General features: G+C 34.9%; 1 protein-coding gene across 1 annotated transcript; it reads left to right on the forward strand.

Annotated features, from left to right (window-relative positions):
- Positions 1 to 207: 207 nt before the first annotated feature.
- Positions 208 to 27,956, forward strand: LOC149415815 (uncharacterized). Its single transcript, XM_089641719.1, has 11 exons — positions 208 to 283; positions 803 to 918; positions 1,539 to 1,688; positions 1,779 to 1,967; positions 8,216 to 8,368; positions 16,049 to 16,164; positions 21,260 to 21,377; positions 22,152 to 22,255; positions 26,835 to 27,029; positions 27,437 to 27,469; positions 27,643 to 27,956. The coding sequence occupies exons 2-11, from the start codon at positions 852 to 854 to the stop codon at positions 27,754 to 27,756; spliced, it is 1,239 nt and encodes a 412-aa protein (XP_089497845.1). The 5' UTR covers positions 208 to 283; positions 803 to 851; the 3' UTR covers positions 27,757 to 27,956.
- Positions 27,957 to 27,997: the final 41 nt, after the last annotated feature.

Consider the following 27,997-nt stretch of genomic DNA (forward strand, 5'->3'; position numbering starts at 1 on the left):
TTATGTTCTTATTTCTGTACCCGATACTCATATTCTCCTGTGCGCAGGCTAAGATGGCTTTCATCTCAGCTTGACCCGTTTAGAAATGGCAACATTCCAGGTGGGAAGCATATACCACGGTAAGGGTTTTTACAATCAAGTTGGCAACACTGACTATTAATTATATCGAAATTGTTGACGCATTTTTCCTTCAGGTTTCATCCTGTTTCCAAATCTATCTTTACACAATATACCTTACACTTTTTAATCCTGCTTTATCGTCACATGCTTGTAATAGTTACTGGTAAGTTCAAATGCTGATATTTTCTATACAAGCATTAATTACGGTAGGCATTCATTTTGCAAGCGGCCCTTTTTCCAAATCAAACTAAGCGACCCTGTTTTAATTTGGACTACAGTTGTTAAAATGCAAAACTGCACTGTGTTAAATGTGAAATTTGTGCCAATCGGTAAGTTGGGTAATTCATTTAGCGTTTTGTTTGAAGAACGTTTAAACTCTCAATTTGACGTCTACCCAGTATTACCAAGACGTTGATTCAAATAATAACAAAATATGGATTGCACATATTTTGTTATAAAAGCGTTATGTCGTATCCGATACACTGTAATACCTGTTAATACAAAGATAGTGGGTAATCCGACGATTTTCTTCACCGTTTTAAAATCACTTAACTTCAAGGTCACAATTAGCATATGTGCATTGCATACGTCTTCACAGTTTTAACTGAATATTCCAACCGGATCAAAATATTCAAAGATCATGCAATTTAAAGTTCTGTTATAACAATGTTATGTTTTTCAGGCATTTTCTTGGTCTTGAACCAATTATCGAACGTTACCACAACAGTGCCATGGATCTATTAAATCCAGATACTGTTTTCATCAAGAAGGAATCAGGACCCCAGGAGGTGGTCGGAGGTAAAATACTCTATAAAAATATAGATTTCGACCTGCCAGATGTATATAAGGAATGTTCGAAGTATGCTGAGTACTTGTACAGCCAGTTAGTTGCGTTGTTTATATGAACAAACATTTAAATGTTCAATTCCGATGTTGGGGATCCATGTCCATTTTGAGATGTTCGTAAGGTTCTTTGGTATTTACCTCAATAAGTTTCTTTACGGATAACTGCCAAACTACAGCGAAATTCAGTTCCCGATTCCTCAAGTTTTCACTTCACTTGGTTTGGGACATAATATTTTATCTAATTATATATTAACTTATAAGTTAGAATACACAATTGACGCAAGACAACATTATTTCATCGGCTACGAACAACGAAAGTCCGTACTAAAGGTGCTCCATAGGTTTTCCTTTTTGAAACATTGGTCCTTGAAGCGGACATCTGGGGTCGTTCTTATTTATCAAAGTTTCTTATCATGTTATTCAATGATTCATCAATTTCTTCAATTGACAATTTTCAGAGAGGACGTAATAATTTGAAATGTGTAACGTGAAGTTATTAAAGTATACATTTATTGTTTGTCATATTAAAATGATCAATTATCAATATACGTACCATCAATTTGTTTTTCCAGGTAGCATTTATGTGGATACTGTTACCATCAAGCAGGAACCAGGACCCCGAGAAGAATATGAAGGGGGAATTCTTTGCCTAGAAGTTGAAGACCTGCAGAATGTTAAAAATGAATGCTTAAAACGAATGGAAGGATTTACCCAGCCAGCAGGTAAAATCGATTACTCTGTTTCATTTAATAATTGCAAATATCTTTTTAATTTTTTTCAAAATTATCTGCATTTTCCGTATTTATTTTCAGACTTATCGACAGAGAAGCATCCTGCGAAAAAAGGATTTACTTGTCCCCATTGTAACTTTTTTTGCTGTTATAAGTCACGGTTAAAACCGCACTTGCGCATCCATACTGGAGAAAAACCTTTTTCGTGTCCCGACTGCAACTATTCATGTTCTCAGAATGGAGATTTGAAGAAACACATGCTGACCCACAGTGGAGAAAAACCTTTTTCATGTTCTGACTGTAACTACTCATGTTCTCAAAAGGGATCTTTGAAGAAACATATGCTGACCCACAGTGGAGAAAAACCTTTTTCATGTTCCGACTGCAACTACTCATGTTCTCAAAAGGGATCTTTGACTATCCACATGATGACTCACAGTGGAGAAAAACCTTATTCATGCTCCAAGTGCAGTTATTTATGTTCTCTAAAGAGCCGTTTGATGAGACACATGCTGACTCACAATGGGGAATAACCTTTCTCATGTTACGACTACAATAAATCATCTCCACAGAAGGGAAGGCTGAAGGTACACAAGCTGACCCACTGTCGAGAATAAACCTTTTTCTTTTCGTGTGTTACTACTCATCTTCACAAAAGTGTGCCTTAATAAGACATGCTGATTCATTCGCATAATACAAGCTCGAAACAAGCGATTTGTGGTCTTACATCTGACGTCAAAGGGATTCGCCACGATTCAAAATTAAAACTTTTAATGGGCAGTTAAAATGTTTGGAGCTTTTGAATCCCCAGAATTTATCCTTAATTGTATATTATATTAATTCATTTGTTTTCTTTTCCAACTCAGAAGAACGCATTACTTTATTATGATTTAAGTCAATATTTAAATTAAAATGGCACTATAGAAGTACCTACCTATGAGGCTTATGTAAGAATAGCGGATGATTATGTATAGGGCTGTACTTTAATGTGACAAGACGGAGTGGGTTGTGTGGAGGATTATCCTCTATGCATACCTTTGCGGGTAATCGGCGTTACGGGTAGTTAGTTAAAATCTGTTTTAATTGGCATAATCCAATCCGTGTAGAAGGGAATGAACTGCTTGTAGCCTCATAGGTTAAATATCTGGGAATTATCCTTACAGAAGACATGAAGGATATAAAAGGTATGGAACGACAAAGAGGAGCAATCAGTTTGAGGACCGTAATGCTCTCGAGGCGGTTCTACCACTGTAGCGAAGATGTTAGGTACTGCACTGCCCTATACATGTCAGTACTGTGGACACAGTATCCAGTAGCGCAATGAGACAAGCTGAGGGTGTGCCACAACAATACATACAAGCAACTACCAAGGTTTTGCAGTGTCTCCACGATGTTCACAGAAGAGAGGGTCCACTGCCTTACTTCGCCACCGACTAGCCAGCTTCTGGACCGGACATGGCTGCTTCCGAGTGGCTCAGCTCTCCACTAAATGACCGATGGATGCAGACGATGCGGCGACCTCCCTGATGGACGATCATTTAATTTAATTTAATGTTTTTTTTATGTTATCATGTGGTAACTATTGTGTTTTTATTTCTCTCTTATATATATATATATATCATGTTACATTTCAGACTGGGATTGCACCTTCCTCCTGGTCCTGCTGGCTTAAAAACTTAAAATAAAAAATAAATAAACCTTTTGATTCGACTCAGATAATTTGTTTTCAAAAAGATGTAAATTATTCACCTAAACGTTCTTTACAACCCAGTGATAAAGAAAACAGACCTACGTGTCAAGACAAAGTTATCAGTGAGTATAACCAAATACTATATTTTCTGAAAGTCGCACAGCTTCATAAAAATACTGGCAACATTCCACAATATCACAAGAGTGTGTAGTATGAGGCCATCCCTTTTGGACTATTTTGTTGTTTTTTTTGTATCCGAAAATAATTAATTTTACGCAATTTTAGTAAGTTTTACGGGACATGAAAACACGTATATAAAGAAACTGGTAAGTTTAAAAAAAAAATAGAGTATTTTACCTAAAAAAAAACCGAAATACTATAAAAGAGAAAACATTTGTTTTGTATTAACTCTTGACAGGCCAAGATGCCAAACAAAATGATCGTAACCATGTAGGTCTTCCGACGACCCCATACATTTTTCTGTCTTATGGGAACTATAAAAATCCCAATTATTCAGTCAATTATTAATGGTAACCCATGTATTTGTGATGAATTACTCTGTCTATTTGTGTTGTGCAGTATGATGACTAACTTTGTCCATATGTGTTGTGTAGTATGATCAGATGTCTTACTTTGTGCATTGTGTTATGCAGTATGAAGAATTACTCAGTGAATTTGTGTTGTGCAGTATGATGACTATTATTATCTCGCTAGGACATTATTGTGTCATTGATGGGCGGCCACACAATTAAAAAAACACAAATAAAACATATAAACTTAAAATAATATTGAAAATGTACATCTACTAATTTATTACAAAAATTAACACAACATACAGCTTGGCAGTAGGTTTATAGTTGGCTACAATAACATTCTACTATAAACTAGATAAGTATTACAAAGTACCAGTGGTGGCTTATCAGCCACAATAAATGGCTAACCATACTCACAATGACAATGGATTGTATGAACCATTTAACACAAAGGTAAATGAAAATAGGTAAATTGTAACAAATATATTAACATATCTGTTAGAGGTTAATTTATTTAATAAAAAAATTGTCTAAAACTATAAGATTTGTTATAGAGTCAGTATAGCGTAGTCCTTAAAACTGAATTATAGCCAAAATCCAATTAATAAAAAATAAAAAAAATATTTTTGGTAAAAGAAGAATCTGTTTAAATTATCTGTAATACTATTTTTTTATTATAATTCAATATATTAACGACTTGTGTGTGCTATTTTTGGTTGGTTTTGATGAAATAATCATACAACAATAGAACGTCAAAAGTGAGTGTCTTTCGAATTCACGTGAAAGTATTTAAAAGGTGTGAGTTTTTTTCTTGAATTTGCAGTGTTTGGTTTTTATATATGTGTGTTACAACTATACTTAGTAAAAAAAAGAATTTTACGTAGTTACAAATTTTCTAAACATTTATTAAAAAAAGTGTATAAGGTTGAGGGATAGTTTTAATCTAAGCTTAATACTAGTCTTAAATTGTAATTGTTAAAATTAATTGTCCTTTTTCATAACTCTAATTTATTGTTCATTCAAAGTATTTAAAAAATTGTTACTCCTTACGAAGTTAACATACAAAAATTGTTTAGGCACTTCTCTTTTTGATTATTCTGGAACCGCAGATCTTCACGTTTTCACTTATTACTGATAACATACTCGGCAACTTGGGCTGGTTCCGAAGGGCGGAATCAGTGTATTATTGAGAGTAGGGCGGTCGCTCACAGTTCAGCCTGGGCCAAGACTCCGAAGGGCGGAGTCGGCAGGCAGCGACTCTTGAGAGGGCAGCCTCCTGGGCGGAAGTTCGCGGGGTTACGGTAAGAGCCTCGGCGACCGCTCCAAGGAGGGGGCAGGAGGTTCCCCGGCGGAGGAGAGATGGTAACTGGTAACTGCTTGTTGAATCATCTCGGTCTTCGGCTGCGCGATCCGGCGACATTCGCACCCCTGTCGTGGGGAGCTAAAACTATCGTGGTTCCGTGGTGCTAAAACTATCAAAGTAACAAAGTGTTGTAAAACCACTTTGTTACTTTGTTCGGGTCCACGGCGCTGGCGTCTCCACTATTACAGATGATGTAACTGGCTGGCTCATTCTGATCTCCCGATCCACGTAATGTTCAAAATTTACATTTAATTGAAATCTGGTTGCAAATAAATTCTTTATCTAAGTTTACAATTATACTCTCATATCTAGATTTAGTTATGGTTAAATATTTACAAAATACATAATTACAATATACCTTCAATTATTCGCAATATAGCCCAGCATTGGCAAAAGGTTTTTATTGCCCTAGAGTCGCCGGCTTAAAATTTTCCCATTTCAGATTTCTAACTTTATGAGGGTCTAGAGCTAAATCTGCGGACTAATAGATATATTCCTTGGTTGGCTTTCTAATTTTTATGGCGGTTGCCATTTTTAAGTCTAATAATAAGAAGACCTACCTACCAAAATGTTGCCATACCTATGTACCATGCCTTGCCTATGTCCACCCCCCTCATTCCCCCCCCATACCATACCACATCTTAATCTGGCTCTTTCTACAGCTAGTACTCCCGATGAAGTCAGAGAAATTAAATCGATTAATCACTCGATTCTTTTGATGTTTCGATCACGTAAATGTTTTGATCATGTTAATGTATCGGTCCATCCCATCATTACGAACGATAAACTACTAAATCTCCCAATATCCATAAAAAATAATTTTTAAAATTTCGTGCATCAGATGAGTGCAGTTGCATTTATGACAACATATTATTTAGTACATTAAAATCGTTCCTTTTCATGGTTTGTAATTCTGATATTTTATTTATTTTTTATAGTGGGAACCAGACGACCCAAATTTTTTTCTCTGAAATTCAATTCAATGAGCCCCTCCTGACGTATAAGAAAATATTGTGACACCTCACCTCATTTGAGGTTGGACACTTCAACACCTAATTTCGTAAATGGATTACCTTATTCAAACTCATTCTTATATTGTGTCTTACCCAACACTAGAAGTATAAAACACTCGGATTATCTTTTTTTTAAAAACATGATTATAGTATTTAGGGAGTTACACATCTATGAGCGATTGAGCGAATTGATTGTAATTTTTTTTTAAATTGCCTTCAATTGAAGATCTGCAGTCCCTGCAATAAATAAAACGAAATTTGAATTAAATTACTATGAACCAGGAAGGCCAGATTCATGGAAATATAATCATTGTCTATAGCTTCATTATTGTCTATGCATAACCTGCAAATTTTGTTGACGCATGTTTTCTAAACCGACAGTGGTTACTTCCTGTAACTAAACTCTGTTTAACTTAATCCCAAATTGTGATAGTTATCAGTAAGAAGGATTGTTTATATTCCAAACGATTCTTTCAACCTTTGTCATTACTTAAAAGTCACAATTTATATCATTTTTTTCAAAATAAGTGTCTTGGCTACGACTTCATTGTTTTGACAGAATATTCCAATCGTAACCAAATTTTAAAAACTCATTCAAGTTAGTTTGCCGTTAATACTATGTTCTGTTTCAGGTATGTTTGTTTGAGGTCAAACCAATTACCAAACGCTACTACAGCCTCTCCATGGATCCACTAAATCCAGATACTATATCTATCAAGACGGAACCAGGGCCCCAAGAAGAAGGCGGAGGTGAAATGTCATATACGGATATAGATTTCGACCTCCTAGATCTAAAGAAGGAATGTTTGCAATATTCACTCGGTCAGCCAGTTAGTTTCATTGAATATATTAAAAATGTAGGATGATTAATTTGAATGTTCGGAATCCAAGACCGTTTTGAAATATCGTGAGAACAGGACAGACTATGCTGGTTCACCCCTCTCTTATCGTACATGAGTTTATTTGGTATTTACCTTAAAATTCGTCCTTGCTGGAAACTTTTAGATTAAAGTACTCTTTTAACTTTATTATATTGCTCCAAATAAGTTGTCGTTTCTTCAAGTTTTCACCTCGTTTTATTTGGGACATGATGTAAGTTTCAAGTGTTATTGTTTTTATCAAGTGCAGTTCGGGAACTTCCTTATTTCATACGAAAATTAGTATGAAATTAGGAAGTAGAATACTTTAAACCCACGTGTATTTGTACCTTACATTTATTGATGCTAGATTCCATCGACATAAAACAACCTATTGATAGCGCTCGAGAGTCAAAAATCTGTCGCTGGAGACATCTGGGGTCATTCTTATTCATTTATCTGTAAGCCTAAAAAGGTTTTACATAAATTGATACAAGGAGCAGTGTACATTTGAGAATATATGTATAACATAGAAAATACTAACAGTGTATAGGTGTAATCCATTATATAGCACGTACATCATATATCTATGAATACACAAATGTAAAATTCTGATTACAAGTATAAAATAATATATTTAAAAATAATGAAAAAAAAATACTAAACAATATTAGTAAAACGTAAAAAAAAGGAAATTAAAACAACACTACATATAAGTCAAAACACTTACAATACTAAATTTCCAACGCTACTCTAATTTGTAGGATTCAACAAAGTGCTGGTATAGATTATGCATAATTCTATAAATGGAGTCAATAATTATTTCAATAGTACCCCCTTACTTGTTACCCAGATGATGCACCCTATTGGTCAGTGAGTGTGTCTGTGTTCTTATGTTATCGTCAATTGACCTTAAAGACTTTTTTAAAAAATCCCGCATCTACGTGGTTAATCAATGGCATCTTTATTCGTTATTTTTACGGTTATTGCTTTTTTAATTAAAACAATATGTTTCGTTTCGTATAAATTATCAATATACAAATTCTTATTTTGTTTTTCCAGGTAGCTTTGATGTGGGGACGGTAACCATCAAGGCGGAATCAGGACCCCGAGAAGAAGATGAAAGGGGAAGTCCAAATATTGAAATTGACATAAACCTGCCGGATGTTAAAAACGAATGCTTAGAACGTTTTGAAAGAATTGCCAGGACAACAGGTAACACGGATTTTTATTGAATGATTTATCGATTCGTGCTTTCCTATTTTATTAACGTTTTGACGATTTTACTGCGCTTATCTACCTTTTGTGTAGGTAATGAGACTTATTGAGCCTTAATCCGTTTTATTTTTCAAATTTATCCACAGATCTGAAGACACATTCCGTGGAAAAACGATCATCTTGTCCCCATTGTAACTACTCCTACTCCCGTAAGTCATCTTTGACAAGACACATGCTGACTCACAGTGGACAAAAACCTTTTTCATGTTTGGACTGCAAATATTCATGTTCTCATAAGGGAGCTTTAAAGAGTCACATGAAGACCCACAGTGGAGAGAAACCTTTTTCATGTTCCGAGTGCAACTATTCATGTTCTCATAAGGGTAATCTGTTGAGCCACATGCTTACCCACAGTGGAGAAAAACCTTTTTCATGTTCCGAGTGCAACTATTCATGTTCTCAAAGGGGAAATTTGTAGGATCACAGGCTGACTCACAGTGGAGAAAAACCTTTTCCATGTTCTGAGTGCAACTATTCATGTTCTCGAAGTGGAGATTTGAAGAAACACATGCTGACCCACAGTGGAGAAAAACCTTTTTCCTGCTCCGAGTGCAACTATTCATGTTCTCGAAGGGGTCATTTGAAGATACACATGCTGACTCACAGTGAAGAAAAACCTTTTTCATGTTCCGAGTGCAACTATTCATGTTCCCGAAGGGGTTATTTGAAGATACATATGCTGATTCACAGTGGAGAAAAACCTTTTTCATGTTCCGAGTGCAACTATTCATGTTCTCGAAAGGGTTATTTGAAGATACATATGTTGACTCACAGCGGAAAAAAACCTTTTTAATGTTCCGAGTGCGACTATTCATTTTCTCGAAAAAAAAATTGACATCACACAGACTCACTGTGGAGAAAAACCTTTTTCGTGTTCTAAGTACGACCATTCGTGTTTTCGAAAGAGTAATTTGACGAGACACATGCTGACTCTCAGCTGAGAAAAAGGTTCCCATTGCATTTCATAGTTGTATTATATACAGTAAAAAATAAAAAGCGAATTATCATTAATTGTCATTTCCTGAAACAGAAATTCCTACTTCTCATTTTCGTCTATCTGATAAAAATTATTTTGGAAATAAAATGTGCGTATTAAGTGAGTCCCTATTTACAATATATTAATAAAAAATGTTTGAAAAAATTCAAAATAAATTTTTACGTTTTATTAATTTCAAAATTGGTATTCCTATAATTGAAATCAATTATGTCAATTTACGCAGTAAACTTAACTTATAGAAATTATCTGAAAGGCGAAAATATTTGATCTCCTTTTATTATATAAAACTGTTCATTCAAGGTTAGACTGCCCTGACACTATAAACTTGCTATCTTAACATATACCTCCAAAATATGCTAGACGGAATATTTTATTCTACAACGATAACTTCGCTACGAATTCTGTGTTAGAAAGAATACATAGGTTGGGCAATGAACTAAGTGATGTCGCTGACATATTTAATTTAAACTTCAATACATTTAAATCCAAATTAGTCCACCACTTTTTAAATGTAAATAATGTATGGGTAATCATTATATTTAATTTTGATTTTGTACTTAAAAGCCCAATAGGGCGTCAATAAATAAATAATTTTTTTTTTTTTGAAATCAGTGTTTTTTACACCACCTTACTTTGTAGACAAACATGTTTTGGTCATCTTCCAACCGTTTCATCCTTTCACTAAACGCTAATTTTATATTAAAATCCCTTACACTGTTACCCACACAGTTAAATTAATCATCCCATATGTTGCATCTGAAACCTTTTGCTGAATTACAGCTTCAGATGAACATGAATAATGGACTGTGAATGAATTTGAAACGAAACAAATTATGTTTGTTGGAATTGGGTGACCATACGTGTAGGGATGAAACAAGGTAGGAGGCCAATCACTAAACACGAAGAAGCAAACATAATAATAATGTTAGTTTAAGCACAACACTATCACATGAGTTCCAAAGCAAAACCTCGATGTAATATTGTGGCCATAACCGACGAACGCATCAGCACTTTAAATATAGGTAAAGATTATGCAAACCATAAACATCAACGACTTGCTTCCAATTCTTCTCCTGGTCTTTCCCAAACAAATGCACTCGACATTTGCAAAGTGTTCTTATCATTGTTCTTAATTTAAAAACCTTAATCATTAAGGTGATGGTCGGAGGTGGGAGCTAGGAACTGGATAATTGACAATCCGGTAAGAACTATGCATATTGTCACTTTAAAACCCAACACCATGCTTGTGATAGTTGTTGAAAAGTTCTGATACAGATATTTTCTTGTTAAGTATTTTGCATGCTGAAATACGCAACTAGTTGCGCTTAAGTTGTTGCATGACATTTTTGCACTTCTGGTTTTACGTATTAACATAGATTTATGCAACAGAACTAGAATCGCACCAGCGCGAAATTATGGCACCACTCACTAATGCAACTTATCGTGTAGTGTAAAAATATGATGCAACTAGCAGAGGGTTTATTTATGCCATCTGGGGTCATAAAAGTATTTCAGCTGAGTGGACGTATGGGTTCCTTATAATTACTTAACCACCATTTCATCACCGAAAATAACAAATCAACGCTGTAGTGATGTTAAAAATATACAGTTTATCAAAGAATTCCAACGAGTGTCTCTTGGATTTGAAACAATAGAGATTCCCGTGAAGCGGACTTTAAGGCAATTATTAGAGCCGCGTAAATGGAAACTGTAACTGATGTCATTTGTAAAATAACATTTATTTAGTGAAATAATATTTCAGAGCACCTTATGCAAAATATTGAAACACTAAATATTACGTAGAAACTTAGGTACTATTTCCAGTTGTTAAATATCAGAGCGTAATTTGGAGTTTCAGTTTTCTTCCCGACATTTTTTATCCTGTTTGATATGTTGTCGGAAAATTTATTCAATAAAATTATAAAAATAGAGGCTAACACATTTGAACTTAGTTTTTATAGCTTTCAGGATTTTCATCAGCTAATTCAGAGATTAATCCAGACGCTTTCTTCATAACCATCCGAGGATCCAACATCGTATTTTATTTCGTGACAGTCTTTTCTTGTACATCACCATAAATCCCCATATGATGGTGCTATGGTGGCTGTGATACTAAAGGTTGTACGACACAAAATTTACCCAATTTTCCCCAACTTTTTGGTATAATGCAATTATTTAGAACATGCTAGCCGAATTTAATCCGTTATTTAATGTTTTATTTACGACATCGTGAAATTACTCTAATCTTACTATTTTTGACGATTCTGTCAACCGTTTTCAAATATCTTAATTTAATAATTACTTACATATATTAATTTTGTGTTTTTATCTACCTGTACAGTAAAAATGTCATCTGTGACAGGTATAAACTTTTTTTAAAACAGTGCCATCTATTGGATGTAGAAGCATAACGCGCTAATGTTTCTCTACCAGCACAGACAGAATTAGCCACAGCAACGTGTGGCTGGTTACATATACATAAATATAGTTATTCAAACACAGCTACATTGTTTCGTTTAATTACATATAATATTTATTAAAACGTTATTTCTCTGGATGTATAAAACAGAATGTGCTCAAGAGTAAAATGCATTTCCTTTGTGAAACATCGCTCATCTGGGGACCTTTCCCTTTAAATTGAATTATCTTTAGTCCGCATTTACCTGGTTAACTATAGGGAGTAGGTTTTATCTAAAATTACTATTCTCCTTATATTAGCCTAAATACTTGACATACCATTTTAGTATTTTACGTATTCCTGCGCAAATGTTTAATACATAAGTAACCATTTAAAAGTGAAAAAAATCAATTATCTCAGGAATAAATATTTTGTCAACAAAAAGGTAATATCCCTTGCCTAAAAGTAAATAACTTGTGTGGGGGAAACAGAAACCATATGTATAATGCATAAGTCAGTAGGTACATGCAGAGCGATCGCGTGCCTGGTACCGACCGATAGGGGTGGAGGTGTTGCATGATAATGTAATATGTATAGTACATAAGTCAGTAGGTACATGCAGATCGCGTGCCTGGTACCGACCGATATGGGTGGAGGTTTTGCATAATAATGTAATATGTATAATGCATAAGTCAGTAGGTACATGCAGATCGCGTGCCTGGTACCGACCGATAGGGTTGGAGGTTATTATGTTTGTTTAGAGTTAATGACACGTAGGACAAACTTTTCTAATGAATAGAGCGCCAAAGTATGATATTCCTATCATGCTATGTCTGTCCGACCTGTCGCCATCTCTTTTCGGATCATGAAACTTACCTCTCGGGCGGTGGGCACCGCTGTCATGCTATTGTGTCTCAGGGTGATGTGATGGTTAAATAAAACAGTTTAATTGTTTAAATTGCACACTGATTATATATTTAAATGTCTGATCATACCAATATTTTAATTAAGACACTCACCCAAGATCGACCGTGTTATGAGCTACTCTGACTATCTAAACTTGGCTAGGTATTCTTGAAGATGGGAAATCCATGACGGTGAGGAATGCATCTGTGCGATCCAATGCAAGTCAGCTGTCTCTCATCCCTCCTTCGGAATATTCTGCTGCTGCGCGCTGGCCCTCTCGTGTGTTAGGCACCAATCGACATCCGCCCAAAGATTTGCTCGGCGAGATTAACTAAGGCTCGGTCCAGAATATTAATAACATGCCTGTACAAGGCCCAGGATGTTGGATTTATATCCGCGACCACGGTCAACCCAGAATGGCTCCGATTAATTGTCGATTTCGATCTACCGACATGCTGATCAAAATTTCGCCGTTATGGCTTTTAAATGTGAATCACGCACTTTCTCAGTAACTCCAATATCATGTTGGATATTTTAAATAACAAACCCATCAGCTCATGCTTCGCAATCTGCCAACTTAGGGCGAATTTATAATGTTCCTGGAAACACTCTTCGCAGTAATAATGGACGCGGGATGTTTGGTCAACTAATAAGGGTCAATCATCTCACAGAACTTCATCTATGAATAGAGTCCGCACCTCTCGAGGACCAGCTCAAATTACAAATTAAATCTAGTGGGCACTTTCCGATCAAATAGGCGGGAAATCCACGATTAATTGAAGAATTCGAGATCTCGACCTGTTGGCAGTTCTACGTTTTGCTTTTGATGGCCCTTTGACACTTCTATTGTATAAACCAAAACCTGCAAGTATGTTTTACCGTTTATCTTCTTGTGATGGAAAAGCAATAATTAATAATTCAAGTGGCAAACAAGACATGATTCATTTCCACAACCAAACAAAAGGAAGAGTAGATTTATTTGATCAAACGTGATCCTCAATGACGTGCAGCCGCAAAACTAATAAATGGTCAATGGGTGTATTCTATGGCATCTTAAACATGGCTTTAATCAATTCTGTTGTAATTTATGGCCACAACATGATCAAATAAACTCTCAAAACAAAAGAGAATTCATTAAACAACTCAGCACAGATTCGGTCTAGCCTTGGATTCAGATTTGAAGCTCCGACTTAAGAACATAAGCCAACTTTTCAAAAAACCTACTGGTTCAGGTAATAAACTTCCGGCAGGAGAACCAGAGCACGTAAATCGTAAATACTGCCCTTTTTGCTGCTAAAAAAAAGAGAATGTCGAAATTAGTGTGCTGTAAGTGCAAAAAGTTAATATTTTCTGAGCACAAAGTTGATGTCTGTGTAGATTGCTCTAAAATTATATCTAATAATTAAAAACATGATAACTTTTAATTTTTGCCCTAAGAATAAGAAATTAATCATAAAAAAATATATGATTATTTAAAAAAAACATATGTTCAAGTTGATTTTTAAGAAGATGATTTTTTTCTTTGAATTTAGGCATAATGTTTTGATTCGTTGTATTAAATACCTGTGATAGTAGTTTTCATTGATAAAACTGTGTTTTATTATTATTTTACATACCAACCTTAACTTTCCATCGAAAAATAGGGCACAAGTAGGTATATTTTGGCCTACTGGCTGTCATTTACATGTGTACGCCTCTGAGACGTATGTTAAGGCTTTATATACCTATCAAATAGATTAGGCTTCTAGGGTTAGGTATACACTGATAATGTAAGCATTGTTTACGAAATATGTTGTTTTCCTGAATAATTAAAAAAGGAAGTAAAACTTATTATTTATTTTTAATGAAGAACGCAAAGTTCGAAATTCATGTTTATTCACTTAACATATTTTCGTACATTTATAATAATAATACTTTTTTAGTGTGAATTATGTAATAAAGCAATACTAAGTAATAAAATAATATTTTGTGCTTACACTATCTTTCTTTTTAAATTTTGTTTTTAACTCTGGAACCAGTACGACTACGTCACCTCATTCCAATTGGTTTCTAGCAGTTTTTTTGAGTTAATTGTGTCAAAAGCTTTAGAATTATCGATAAATAACACAATAACATGTAATTTAGATTATTTATGTAATTGGAAAAATCTTGCAGTAGTTTTTCAGTTTTTTTTTTCTTTGAAAGCCATATTTATTTAGATCTATAATAGCGAATTTTTCAATGTAATTATTTAATTTATTTGATAAAAAATTTTCGAGATTTTTTTCTTAAGCAGGTAGTATAGGTACTAATAGGCCTATAATTTCCCAGTTCAATGTGTTTTCCACCTTTAAATATTGGTCTAGTAATGCTACATTTAAATTTTTGTGGAATTTTTGCTTGCTTTATTATCGTATTGATTAAATGAGTAATTATTGGCCCAAGAGTTTTTATATTTCTTTTTAAATCAAACATTTTTATATTGTCAATACCTGTGCTTTTTTTCAATATCAGTTATAGTAGCTCTTGGTATAAATAAACTATGAGGCAGTTCTTCCAGTACAATATTAGTAGCTTTGTGATTGCATTTATGTAACTTGTTGCTGATGCTATCCGAGATAATTCACAAAATTATTTGACACAGAATCCTCAGTTCTATCTTTTAACATATATCGTGTTATTGTTTCATCACAATCGTTTTTGGGTTTACTTCCTAAAATATTATTTATCTCATCCCAGGTTTTTTTTGTATCATCTTTTGTTGTTTTGCAAGCCATGTTTCTTTTCAAGCTTTTATTATGTGCACGATTTATATTTCTTATATTACGGTTTATGTATTATGATTTAAATTATACCATGTAAAAGTCAAAAGGCGTTACTATTGTTGTTCGTCTAGTCAGGGTCGGCCCTGAGCCAAATGGCGCATGGCGCAAGTAAAATGTTAGCGCTCCTTGTCAAAACCAGTAGATGCCTAGGCCCTAGGAAAAAGATAGGCGATCACTGTAATCAATTATATTTGTATGTTTGCCTAGCGCGGTTTTAATGCAAGAAAATCTTAAGGGTGGTGTGTTAGTTTAGGTATTATCAGCCTTGGAAATTCGGCGCCCGGAGCGGACTGCTCCAATTGCGCCCGCACAGGACCGTCCCTACGTCTAATTATTTTTTTTCTCACTTACTCAACATCATAATGAATAATTCGTTAACGTTCTTCTACTTGGCCAGCATAGAAACTTGTTGACCGATCGATATTATAAAGATAATCACGCCTGTGAAACGAATTGCCATCTGAAACTGTTTTATTTAATAACTATTTGACATTTCACGATTACTTTTACAGGGAATAAGAGTCCCAACTGCTCCCAACCGGAGCCGGAACCGGAACTTGGAACTAGTGAGACCATGGCATATGATAATGTTGTTAGGCTGAATATAGCGAGGAGGGGAAGGACATGGGTAAGAGGAAGTGGGTTAGGTATACCTGGCTTTTCAGATCTGGTCACCAAATACGACTAAAGCCATTTCAGGCAACGTTTCAATTCTGTATGTTGGTTAGAGTATTTTACACTCTGGAACGTGCTGCAAGTAAACTATATATTATTTAAATGAATAAATTGTGAATTAACAAAAATAACTCTAACAAAATTTACTTGCGCACGCCGGAATTGGAACCCACGACTTCAGCTTGCTAGTAACTAGGATTGTCATTTTAAGGTTAAAATGTTCCCAACGACACAGAATTTCGCAGACAGCGAACGCGTTCAGAACTGAACCAAGCTAAAATTTCAATGTGTCACAAAGTTTTTAGCCGGGCAAAAGAAAAATACAATTTAGAATTGATTATTATATATCACATGCAGTATAGCTCTAAATGGAACAACCCTATTCTTGAATTCACTCTATTTCCAACGCTTGATAAATTCCTGAGTCAATCGATGTAAAAACGCAATAAAAAACGCTGTTACGCATTTCTCAGTGAATTCACTAAATTAATAATTTTGCTGTTTTGTAACCCCCTTAACACGTTTTTATAAACTTATTCACAAAAAGGGTACAAAATGTACAGCATTCAAAACGACTTGAAAGTCTGTCACGGTCGATCGATAAAGCCCTATGTCAATATTTTATTGACTAAATTGGTCATTTATGGTCAGTTAGAAATATTTGCGAACACGGTCAACAATTGAGAAATGTTCCGACGGCCGATAGGCAAATTTTAGCATCCATAGTTTCAGATAAGCTTCGGTTTACTGTCAATATACACATATTTTTAAACAATATCGTTAGTTATGCAAAATTACTGGTTTATTAACGAAGGGGTTGAACTAACGAAGCTCTTAGAATTGAAAGTAGTTGTTTAACGGAGAGCTGAATCCATTCGGGACAATGATGTTACACTGGTTCGGGATTGCAGAAACGAAATTTGTTAATATAACAAGTTGTGAATAAAGACTTCATTAACCAATCAACTCCTTTTTTAGTGTCAAGAAGTAAAATGCGATCGACAAATATATATTTGGGTTAGTATTTCTATTCAAAGTTGCCAATTTCTTAATATTTTTACGTGGTTGTTCGAGGTTTAACGTTTGACATTCTAATATTATGGTTTATGTCTTATGATTCAAATTATACTATGTAAAAGTCAAAAGGCGTTACTATAGTTTTTAAAGTTTAGCGCTCCTTGTCAAAACCAGTAGATACCTTGACCCTAGGTAGTAGGTAGGTCATCACTGTGATCAATTATATTTGTGTGTTTGCGCAAGGGAAGATAATCTTAAGGGTGGTGTGTTAGTTAAGGTATTATCAGACTTGGAAATGAAGCGCCCGGAGCGGACTGCTCCAAGTGCGCCCGCATAGGGCCGGCCCGGCCTCTAATTCTTTGATTTTTACTTACTCAACATAATAATGAATATCTTTCAAAACCTTCTTTAAAATGTATTTTGTGTTAATATTCTTGTATTTTTGTGCAGGATCAAATAAATCATATTAAGTTGTCGCAGTAAGACAAAAATCCTGCGTTCCATTCCCAGGTGAGACCGTGACTTTTTATTTGTCTGTGTCTTGTTCTGTTTTATGTTTCGTTTAGATTTTTTAGTTTTACCTTTTAACAAATAATTATGAGGAAAAAATAGTCGTCTGAAATATAAATACAAATTGAAAATATCTCACGAGTGAAAATAAATGCCGCCAACGGGAATTGAACCCGTACCTTCTTATGCTATGCATTAAACCTTGTCCTATAAACATTAGTTTATGATTAAAAAAATAATAAAATTATCTATTACTTTAATGATTAATTAATTTTTAATTTATTTATTCGACAGTTTGTATAGCGCCGCTTTTGTGAGATATCACCTCAGGGGCGATTAACCTGTCCGGTGGTATGACCGTACAGGTACGGTGAGAAAAAAAATCCTCGTAAGGAGTATGACCGTACCCGTACGGTTGCGCCTAAAATTAATTAACTATTGAATTTCTTCCGGAAAACCGATAGTTACTGCTATCTAGGGACAATTTGTCATAACTTGCAAAAGTTTTTATCGATTTAGGTACATTACCAACGGAGTTATTCACAATTAAAATATTCCGTGACGTCACCGTCTGGCAGTTGGTGGTAAACAACATTTTTATTGCGAGCGACGTCTTTTGTGAAGTGAAATTTGTGGTTTTTGTTTGTTTTTACACTGAATAACCTAATCATCTTGCATTAAAAATTACCTCACGTGTTTGAATGTGAATATTTATTACATATATTGTACCGACAGTGTTTGTTTTCAGTTTGAATACAGTTTTTGACAGTTTGAACAAAATTCAATAGTGAATCTTAGTGTTATGAACTATTTGAAATATTATTCGTTATACTGTATACACACTATGAGCGGGAATGGTATTTTTCCTCGCGGCCGACTGGTGCTTATCGGCGGGACGGGAAAAAATATCCTTTACGCCGGCTCCACTTCAAAGGCGAGGAAGGTAAAGTTACCCCATTATTTCCCGTGACTATTTAATCTAAACGCTTGAAGACATTACAAACTACACACACATGTAACAAAAAAAAGATAAGCCGTTGTTTCTTTTATGTACACACATACTTTTGCGCAGCTCAATGAGAGATTGCGCGTAATAATTAGGCAATTTTATCGTGTTAAATTTCAAAGATTGTTTGTTAGTTGAACTGGGAATATGAGTACCTATTATATTTTTATGGCGTCTTATAAATTCATTGGACCTTTACTTTTATGAGATAATCCCGAGGATGTTATGACAATAATCATTTCCTGAATGAGAGATAACACAAAAATTGTTTAGCAATTGGATGTATTCCCGGTACTCGTTACTTGTGAAGATAGAGTGGCGCTAATATACAAGTGCTTTAGTTATGATATATAGAGTTACAAAACAGACGTGTTTTTAGTGGAATTTATTTAATTGATATTTTCTTTTACCCTTCAAAAATTTCTTCAGATACTAACGAAAGGGATGAGGATATATTTTTGTGCTAATCGCAAAAAACATCCGCTATAGGCTAGAGTCTATTGTTTGAAACGCCCGACTACAAAGTGTTATTATCATTGACATTTTATTATTTTAGGTTATTCATAATTTGGACAGTGTTTTACTGTGATTTGACTTTGTGATTCGTATTGATAACTAGTTCAATTTATATATTTTACTTTTATAAAAAAATGGTTAACCCTTTGAATGAACAAGACATTCCTGACATTTTAATAGAAAGTAAAGATGAAGATGTTTACGAGGATCTTTATGATTTGCCAATACATTCAGATAGCTCATCCGACGAATCTGATGGGGATGAAACTTTCCCTAGTTGTTCAACATCCAAAAAGAGAAAAGTTGATCATCGTAAATGGGATCAGGGTAAGTTTACGCCCATTATTCATGAATTCGATTCAACTAACTCAGGTATAAGAGCAAATATTCCCGTTAGAAACTGAACTCAACGACAATGCCATGTGTGTAGACATACAGCAGTTCGAGCTCAAAAAAGAAGTGACACGAAATATATGTGCACCGACTGCAATCTTGCATTTTGCGTATATCCATGTTTCGAAGACTACCATACGAAAAAGCAGTATTAGTTAGTGAAGACAATTTTATTCCTAAGATAGTGTACATAATAATTAGAATAGTGTTATTTTTATCGTAAGTATTGACTGCATATACATTGTATACCTATGTTTAATTTTTATAATGAAAATACAATAGTATAAGTGTAAATAATAATACGTATATGTTAGTGTGTATAAAAAGTCGTTCTTCCCCCCTTGGCTTCATTAAAATTGTGGTAAGTGAATCTGATTTTTATTAAGTAAAAACAAAAATCTGCTCCGATTTCGATGGTTGGCGATTTCTGCAAAATTGTTTTTATTTTTTCCTTCTAAATAGCTTAGTATTTGTTTTTTCGTGCTAGTTTCTAAGGATTTTATTTTTATTTTTTTATACTCTACGAGGTGGCATTTATTTTTTTCTATATTTTGATTGTTGAAAAAACTCCCTCCAGCGGGACCGTTTTCTTTCCAGAAACTCACCACCGGACAGGTTAACAGTTGATGCAGGTATTACAAAAATATATAATGCTCAACAAATTGGGGTACTGACCCTGTTTTGTGTTACTATCCATTGTCTTTTTGAAAAAAAAAACTTTAATATGTGCATAGCCGTGAGTTTTTCATTTTTCTTTCTTGACCGATATTTTTATTTTTAAAATATTATTTTGGGCCAGTGAATGAATGATTTTCGCTTGGTGCAGTTATATTATTTATGGTCGCACTTTACTTAAATGGCCTTGAGATTTATCTGTCCATATAAGTTGTTTATTTATGGTAAATGACATATTTACTTGTACGGACTTTACGACCGTTTTTATCTGTGGTCGTCTATGGTTAATATGGTGACTAAAGTTTCCCCTACAAAAAGCCCGAAAATATCGATCTAGAGGATGGTTACGTTTGAACAAAGATACATTTATGACACTTCACCGACAGTCGTTACTTTCTGTATCCAAATTCTGTCCAACCAATACATCCTGGATCCTCCTAGTGTCTCGGGGGTACCAGTTCAACCCACGCTGTTAAATTTATCATCCCAACTTGTGATAGTTATTGGTAAGTACGATTGTTTATATTCATTCCAATGCCGTTATTCCAATTAAGTTAAGCAATCATTGGGCGTTTTGTTTGTAAACAGCCGAACGTTCAAACTGTCGATTTTACGTCAACCTATTTTAAGACAAGTATTTCGAAGGTTTATATTAAAATAATCACAAATATACCGATAACCGATATTTTGTTAAAAGCGGTGTATCGATTTATCTTTAGATATACGAGTAGATACATTATATAAATAGAGTAGAATTTATAACGATTCTGTCAACCGTAGTCTTCACGTAACTTCAAGGTCACCATCTTTATCATTTTTTCGTAATATGTGTTTTGGCTACGACTTTATTGTTTTGACAGAATAATATTAACACCGTAACCAAATATTAAAAAATCATTCAAATTAGAGTTCCGTTTATGTTCTGTTTCAGGTATGTTTGTTGGAAGTTAAACCAATTGCCTTACTATACCACAGCTGTGCCATGGATCTACAAAATCCAGATACTATATCTATCAAGACGGAACCAGCGCCCTATGAAGAAGGCGAAGGTGAAATGTCGTATTCGGTAATAGATTTCAACCACCCAGATGTAAAGAAGGAATGTTTTCAATATGCAGATAGTAGTCGGACAGCCAGTAAGTTTCATTAAATGTATTAAAAATGTAGGATGTTTGAGATTGATGTACGGAATCCAAGTTCCTTTTGAAATGTCGTGCGAACGGGAAGGATTATGACTTTTCACAACACCTTCTCTTGTCGTAACTCGTTAACCTTAAAATTCATCCTTGCCGGAAACTACCTAATTACTAATTACGGTACTCTTTTAACTACACTTTTTCTACTAAACTTTCCTTCAAATAACCTGTCGATTCTTCAAATTTTCACGTTGTTTTAATTCGGACATGATGTAAGTTTCAAGTGATAATTTACAGAGTGCAGTTCGGTAACTTCCTTATTTCATACGAATATAAGTTTGAAATGAGGAAGTTCCTGCTCCGCACCCTGCACTTTTAAAACGCCTGTATTTGTACTTTGAATGACATTTATTGATGCTAGATTCCATCCAACTCAAAAAAACCGTATTGAAAAGGCTCAAGAGCAGCGCTTTTTAATCTTAAATCATCGGTTTCTTGGTTCATCGGGGGTCATTCTTATATTCTCTTCAATATACCTGAAAGACTTTAAAACGAAAACCTGATTCTTCATGGTAAATCAATGTTATCTTTATTCGTTATTTTTTTACTTTATGGTTTTTTATAATTAAAAAATATTTTTTGTAATGTATCAATGATCAATGCAAGAATTGTTGTATTTATTTGCAGGTAGATTTAATGTGAGGACTGTTTCCATCAAGGTGAAATCAGGAAGCCGAAAAGAAGATGAAAGAGGATTTCCAAATATGGAAATGGACATAGACCTGCCGGATGTTAAAAAGGAATGCTTAGAACGTTTTGAAAGAATTGCCCAGAAAGCAGGTAACACCGATTTTCTTTGTAAGATTTATCATTTCGTGGAATTCTATTTTATTAAAGTTTTTACGAATGTACTGCGTCATTTGCTAATCTTAACTTGGTTGAGGTTATAAAATTTTTTCAGCGCTTATCGTTTTTCTTTCAATTTTTATTGACAGATTTGAAGACATATCCTGTGGAAAAACGATCATCTTGTCCTCATTGTAACTACTCCTGCTCTCGTAAGTCAAAATTGACAAGGCACATGCTGACCCACAATCGAGAAAAACCTTTTCCATGTATTGAGTGCAACTATTCATTTTCTCATAGAGGTAATTTGACGAGACACATGTTGACTCACAGTGGAGAAAAACCTTTTTCATGTTCCGTCTGCAATTATTCATGTTCTCAAAAGGGATCTTTAAGAAGACACATGATGACCCACAGTGGAGAAAAACCTTTTTCATGCTCCCAGTGCAACTATTCATGTTCTCAAAGAGGTCATTTGACGAAACACATGCTGACTCACAGTGGAGAAAAACCGTTTTCATGTTCCGTCTGCAATTATTCATTTTCTCGAAAAGGGATCTTTAAGAATACACATGATGACCCACAGTGGAGAAAAACCTTTTTCATGCTCCAAGTGCAACTATTCATGTTCTCAAAAAGGTCATTTGACGAAACACATGCTGACTCACAGTGGAGAAAAACCTTTTTCATGTTCCGTCTGCAATTATTCATGTTCTCAAAAGGGATCTTTAAGGATACACATGATGACCCACAGTAGAGAAAAACCTTTTTCATGTTCCGAGTGCAACTATTCATGTACTGTAAAGGGTAGTCTGTCTAAACACATGCTGACCCACAGTGGAGAAAAACCTTTTTCCTGTTCTGAGTGCAACTATTTATGTACTGTAAAGGGTAGTCTGTCTAAACACATGCTGACCCACAGTGGAGAAAAACCTTTTTCATGTTCCCAGTGCGACTATTCATGTTCTGAGAAGAGTAATTTGACAAGACACATGCTTATCCACAGTGGAGAAAAACCTTTTTCATGTTCCGTCTGCAATTATTCATATTCTCAAAAGGGATCTTTAAAGAGTCACATGATGACCCACAGTAAGGAAAAACCTTTTTCATGTTCTGAGTGCAACTATTCATGTACTGTTAAGGGTTGTCTGTTGAGACACATACTGACCCACATTGGAGAAAAACCTTTTACATGTTCCCAGTGCAACTATTCATGTTCTTTTAAGAGTAATTTGACAAGACACATTCTTATCCATAGTCGAGAAAAACCTTTTTCATGTTCCGTCTGCAATTATTCATGTTCTCAAAAAGGATCTTTAAAGAGTCACATAACGACCCACCATAAAAAAAATCTTTTTTCATGATCCGAGTGCAAGTATTCATGTTCTCGTAAGACTATTTTGACAAGTCACATGCTTACCCACAGTGGAGAAAAACCTTTTACATGTTCCGACTGCAAATATTCATGTTCTCGAAAGAGAGCTTTGACAAGTCAAATGCTGACCCACAGTGGAGAAAAACCTTTTTCATGTTCCTAGTGCAACTATTTATGTACTGTAAAGGGTAGTCTGTTGAGACACATACTGACCCACGTTGGAGAAAAATCTTTTACATGTTCCCAGTGCAACTATTTATGTTCTTATAAGAGTATTTTGACAAGACACATGCTTACCCACAGTAGAGAAAAACCTTGTATATGTTCCGACAGCAATTATTCATGTTTTCGAAAGGGAACTTTAACTGGTCACATGCTGACCCACAATGGGGAAAAACCATTTCCTGTTCCGACTGCAACTATTTGTGTTTTAAAATGATCGAGAAAGAGCGAGACACATATTGACTCACGGCTGTGAACTACTATGTAACTACTCCTGCTCTCATAAGTCAATTTTGACAAGACACATGCTGACCCAAAGTGAAGAAAAACTTTTATATGTTCAAATATTCCTTTTTTCAAAGGAGTCCTTTGACGAGACACATGCTTACTCACAGTGGTTTAATGTCCTATTTATGTTACGACTGCTACTCTTCGTGTTCTCAAAAGAGTTATTTGACGAGACACATGCTGACTTACAGTGGAGGCATTTTCCGACTGCAATCATTAATGTTCACGGAAGACACATTTGAGCCACATGGTGTCCTACAGTGTAAAAAAACTTTTAATGTTCTGTGTGCAACTATTTATGTTCTTAAAAGGGTCTTCTGTCGCACCCCATGCCGACCCACAGTGTAGAAAAACCTTTTTTTTGTTCTGATTGCAAATGCAAATTGGAATCAACACATGTTTCCAGTGTTATGTATATTTATATAAATTGATAAACTGAGTGAATTTTTTATTATTTGTTTAACTTTGTATATTGAAAAATAATAAAAACGCGAATCCTGGTTGGCTATCATTTACTCAACTTATAAAAAAGATTCGTCACAAAGTGTGTGTTTTAAAGAATTAAATATTGTAATATTATTATGTCAAAACAAGGCGTGGAGAAAACAGTAAAATTATTATTGGTTTGGCTAAATAGCTATAAAATACATGTTTTTCCATTTCCAGTAACACAAATACTTACTTCTCACTATTGTCTATCTGCTAAAAGTATTTTGTTAATAAAATTTGTGTATTAAGTGAGTCCCTATTTTAAATATATTTACAAACACTGTTCATAAGGGCAGCTTCATAGTAAAATGAAGAAGTGACATTTTTAGATCTTTGTTTTCAGTACCTCCTCGAATGAATTAATTAAAATATATTTATAGACTATGACTTATTATGTCTTTGTTGTTTGCACAACCTTACTTAGTGGACAAACATGCTTTCGTCTTCTTTAAATCGTTTCTTTATTTTTCTAAGCGCTTACTTTTTTTTAATTTTTTTATTTTTTATAGTGAATACCTCACAAGAGTCCCAACTGCTCCCGTCTGGAGCCAGTGAGACTATGGCATCCCCAATTGGGGGATGTTGTGAGGCTGAAGGTAAGTGGGGAAGTACCTGGCTATTCAGATCTAGTCACTAAACACGGCTAAAGCCATTTGGAGCAACGTTTCAATTCTGAATGGTGGTCTTACACAAGGGCGATACTGGTAGTATCTTCCACTCTGGAACGTGCCGCAAATATACTATATATTATTTTAATTATTAATTGTGAAATAACACAAATTAATCAAATAAAATTTATTTGCGCACGCCGGGTTCGAACCCGCGACCTTCGGAATGGCAGTCCAATGCGTTACCACTGGACTATGCCGGCCGTCACTTTACATAGAATTTAAATTTATCATCCCATCTGTGGCATCCGAAACTGTTTCCGAATTACAGCTTCAGATAAAAATGAATAATCGACTGTTAATGAATTTGTAACGAAATAAATTATGTTTGTTGGAATTGGTGCTTCCAATTTGAAAGTGTTCTTGTCATTGTTCTTAATTTAAAATACTTAATCATTAAGGAGATGGTTGGATGTGGGATCTAGGAACAGGAACAGGGGCCTTAGTATGAGAATCGATCGAACTTAACGATATCGGATTGCTAAGCGTATCTACCGACGATTTTATAACGACTTCCCTAGCATGAGAACGCTATTGATATCTCTAACGACATCGATAAGGCAATAAATACAAATCGATATACGCTGGCAATACTGGGACGGAATTGTCTATGAATTGGATAGACGTCAAACGTCAGATTTCAAGCGTGATCGTTGTAACCGCCGTGTTTTTTTTAAATATTTTACGATGTCGCAAGCAATGGTAGCTGGGTAAGTTATTTATTTATCTTTTTATGTGAAAGAATTTCCATTATTATCAAATAGATATACTTACATTCTATTGTGTCAAAATTTTGAAGTTATTTTTACTAATATTTCAATCATACGCAGTATTTTAAGATATTCAAAATGCTGATATTATGATTTCAGGAAGAGAGTAAGGTCGACGACCAGTCAAATGGATCTGCTAACCAGCTTTATGGCTGACCATTCGGAGTTCGCCGCTGGAAGGTTTGTGGATCCTCAGGGTTCCCAAAAAAATAAGGAAATGTGGCGGAATAACTGGCAGAATTGGGTCCTGCTAAGTCAGCCGAGCAGTGGAAAACAGTGAGTATTTGTACCTACCTATACAAACTGGTTGCAGCAAACTTTGCTGACCTTCTTATATAATCTATCATCGAGACACTTGATATAAGACCGTAAATCACTTTTAACCTGACATTATTTTTACATTTTACAGACATTTTACAGACATAAAATGTAAGTCGCGCGCCCAAAACGCCGATGCCAAGCGAGCTGCCCTCACGACTGGAAACACTGCCGAGATACCGGTGTTAACTGACCTGACATAGAAGGTCATCAACATCATCGGCAGAGCTAGTTCTGAGGGCAGCGGACTTCCAGAAAGCTGTATAGGAGAGGGACCTGAACTCACAATGCAGGATGTTGAGGTCACTAATGTCTTAAAATGTTAATTTAATATATTCTGTCAAAATTTAGTTGATCTTTCATTATCAATGAAAATTATTTGTGTGTTTTACAGTATTCCGATGAAGTTGGAGAAGGGCCCACAGATTTACAGACGGCGCAGTTAGCTTCCCCTTCTCGCCCGAGCAAGAAGAGGAAGCTAACTGACAAGCCAGATGTGGGGGTTCGGATGGTGATGGCGCAGGAGGCTAGTAACAAATCATCCAAGGAGCTTGTGGGAGCTATTAATAAATTCTCCAATATTTTTAAGGTATTTCCTATTTCTCTTCGAATCACTCCCAAATACAGCGCTACACGTGTAAGTTGCCAGATTAAAATATAAAGAAATAGCGTCAATTCATGTTTAGGCCACCGCCAACTTATAAGTGTGGCACTGTACTTTTAAATTAGAATTAAATCTTAGTAGAACGAAATAAAATGCCCAGCTTTGACTTATTTCATTTATTTGTTGTACTATTCCCAATGTACTATTTTTCCATTTTGCGCGGTGGAGTTTTTATTGTTCTGTTTGTTTGTGTTAAAAAAATTACTAAACATGTAAAATCCAGCTTGGCGAGAAATTCAAAATGAATAAATAAATTTATAATCTTCCTTTTAGTATGTCGACTACCTATTGTTATTTAAATTAAATTAATGAGTTGTTACTTATCATTTCAGAGTTCAATGGATCGATTTGCTGACATTTTTGAGGTATTTCCTGTTCTTTTTGTAATTATTTGTCAGGGCACCCCGAGACCGGGCAATATACAGTGTCTACATAGACATGGTGCTTTTCTGGTCTCGTCTCACTGGCACTAATAACTAATTTACTATAGAAGGTAAATTAAGTTAGTAAATTAATGAATAATCATCTCTTGTTTCAGAGATACACGGCAGTGGAACGTGAAAGGGTTTGTTTACTCCAACGACAGTTGGCGAGGTATTTATTTGTTATACATCTATACAGGCTTTTAAAAACATTTAATGTACAAAACTGAACAAATTAAATTAAATATTGCATTATTTAATATGTCACTTGAGAAATTGCGAAGTATGTTCACAAGGGATGGAACACGATTATTAACAATTGTCCTTGGAGAGGCAAGCAGTCCAGCTAGGAGGTACGATGAAAGTAGAATGAATGAGATCTCTAATAAAACATTTCTAATTCTAGACAAACTCAACCATCGAAACAACCGTCAACATCATTTGCTAACTCGCCCAACTATACGTTGAAGT

The sequence above is a fragment of the Hesperophylax consimilis genome, chromosome 17 (genome assembly GCF_061612785.1).
Source record: "Hesperophylax consimilis isolate HC1 chromosome 17, BYU_Hcon_1.0, whole genome shotgun sequence".
Classification (NCBI taxonomy): Eukaryota; Metazoa; Arthropoda; class Insecta; order Trichoptera; family Limnephilidae; genus Hesperophylax; species Hesperophylax consimilis.

Coding starts and splice junctions, on each gene's coding strand:
- LOC149415815 (XM_089641719.1), top strand. CDS start 852: ATGGATCTATTAAATCCAGATACTGTTTTCATCAAGAAGGAATCAGGA. Junction 16,165..21,259: donor CGAGGAGGGGAAGGACATGG/GTAAGAGGAAGT, acceptor GTTCTGTTTCAG/GTATGTTTGTTGGAAGTTAA. Junction 27,470..27,642: donor GATTTGCTGACATTTTTGAG/GTATTTCCTGTT, acceptor CTCTTGTTTCAG/AGATACACGGCAGTGGAACG.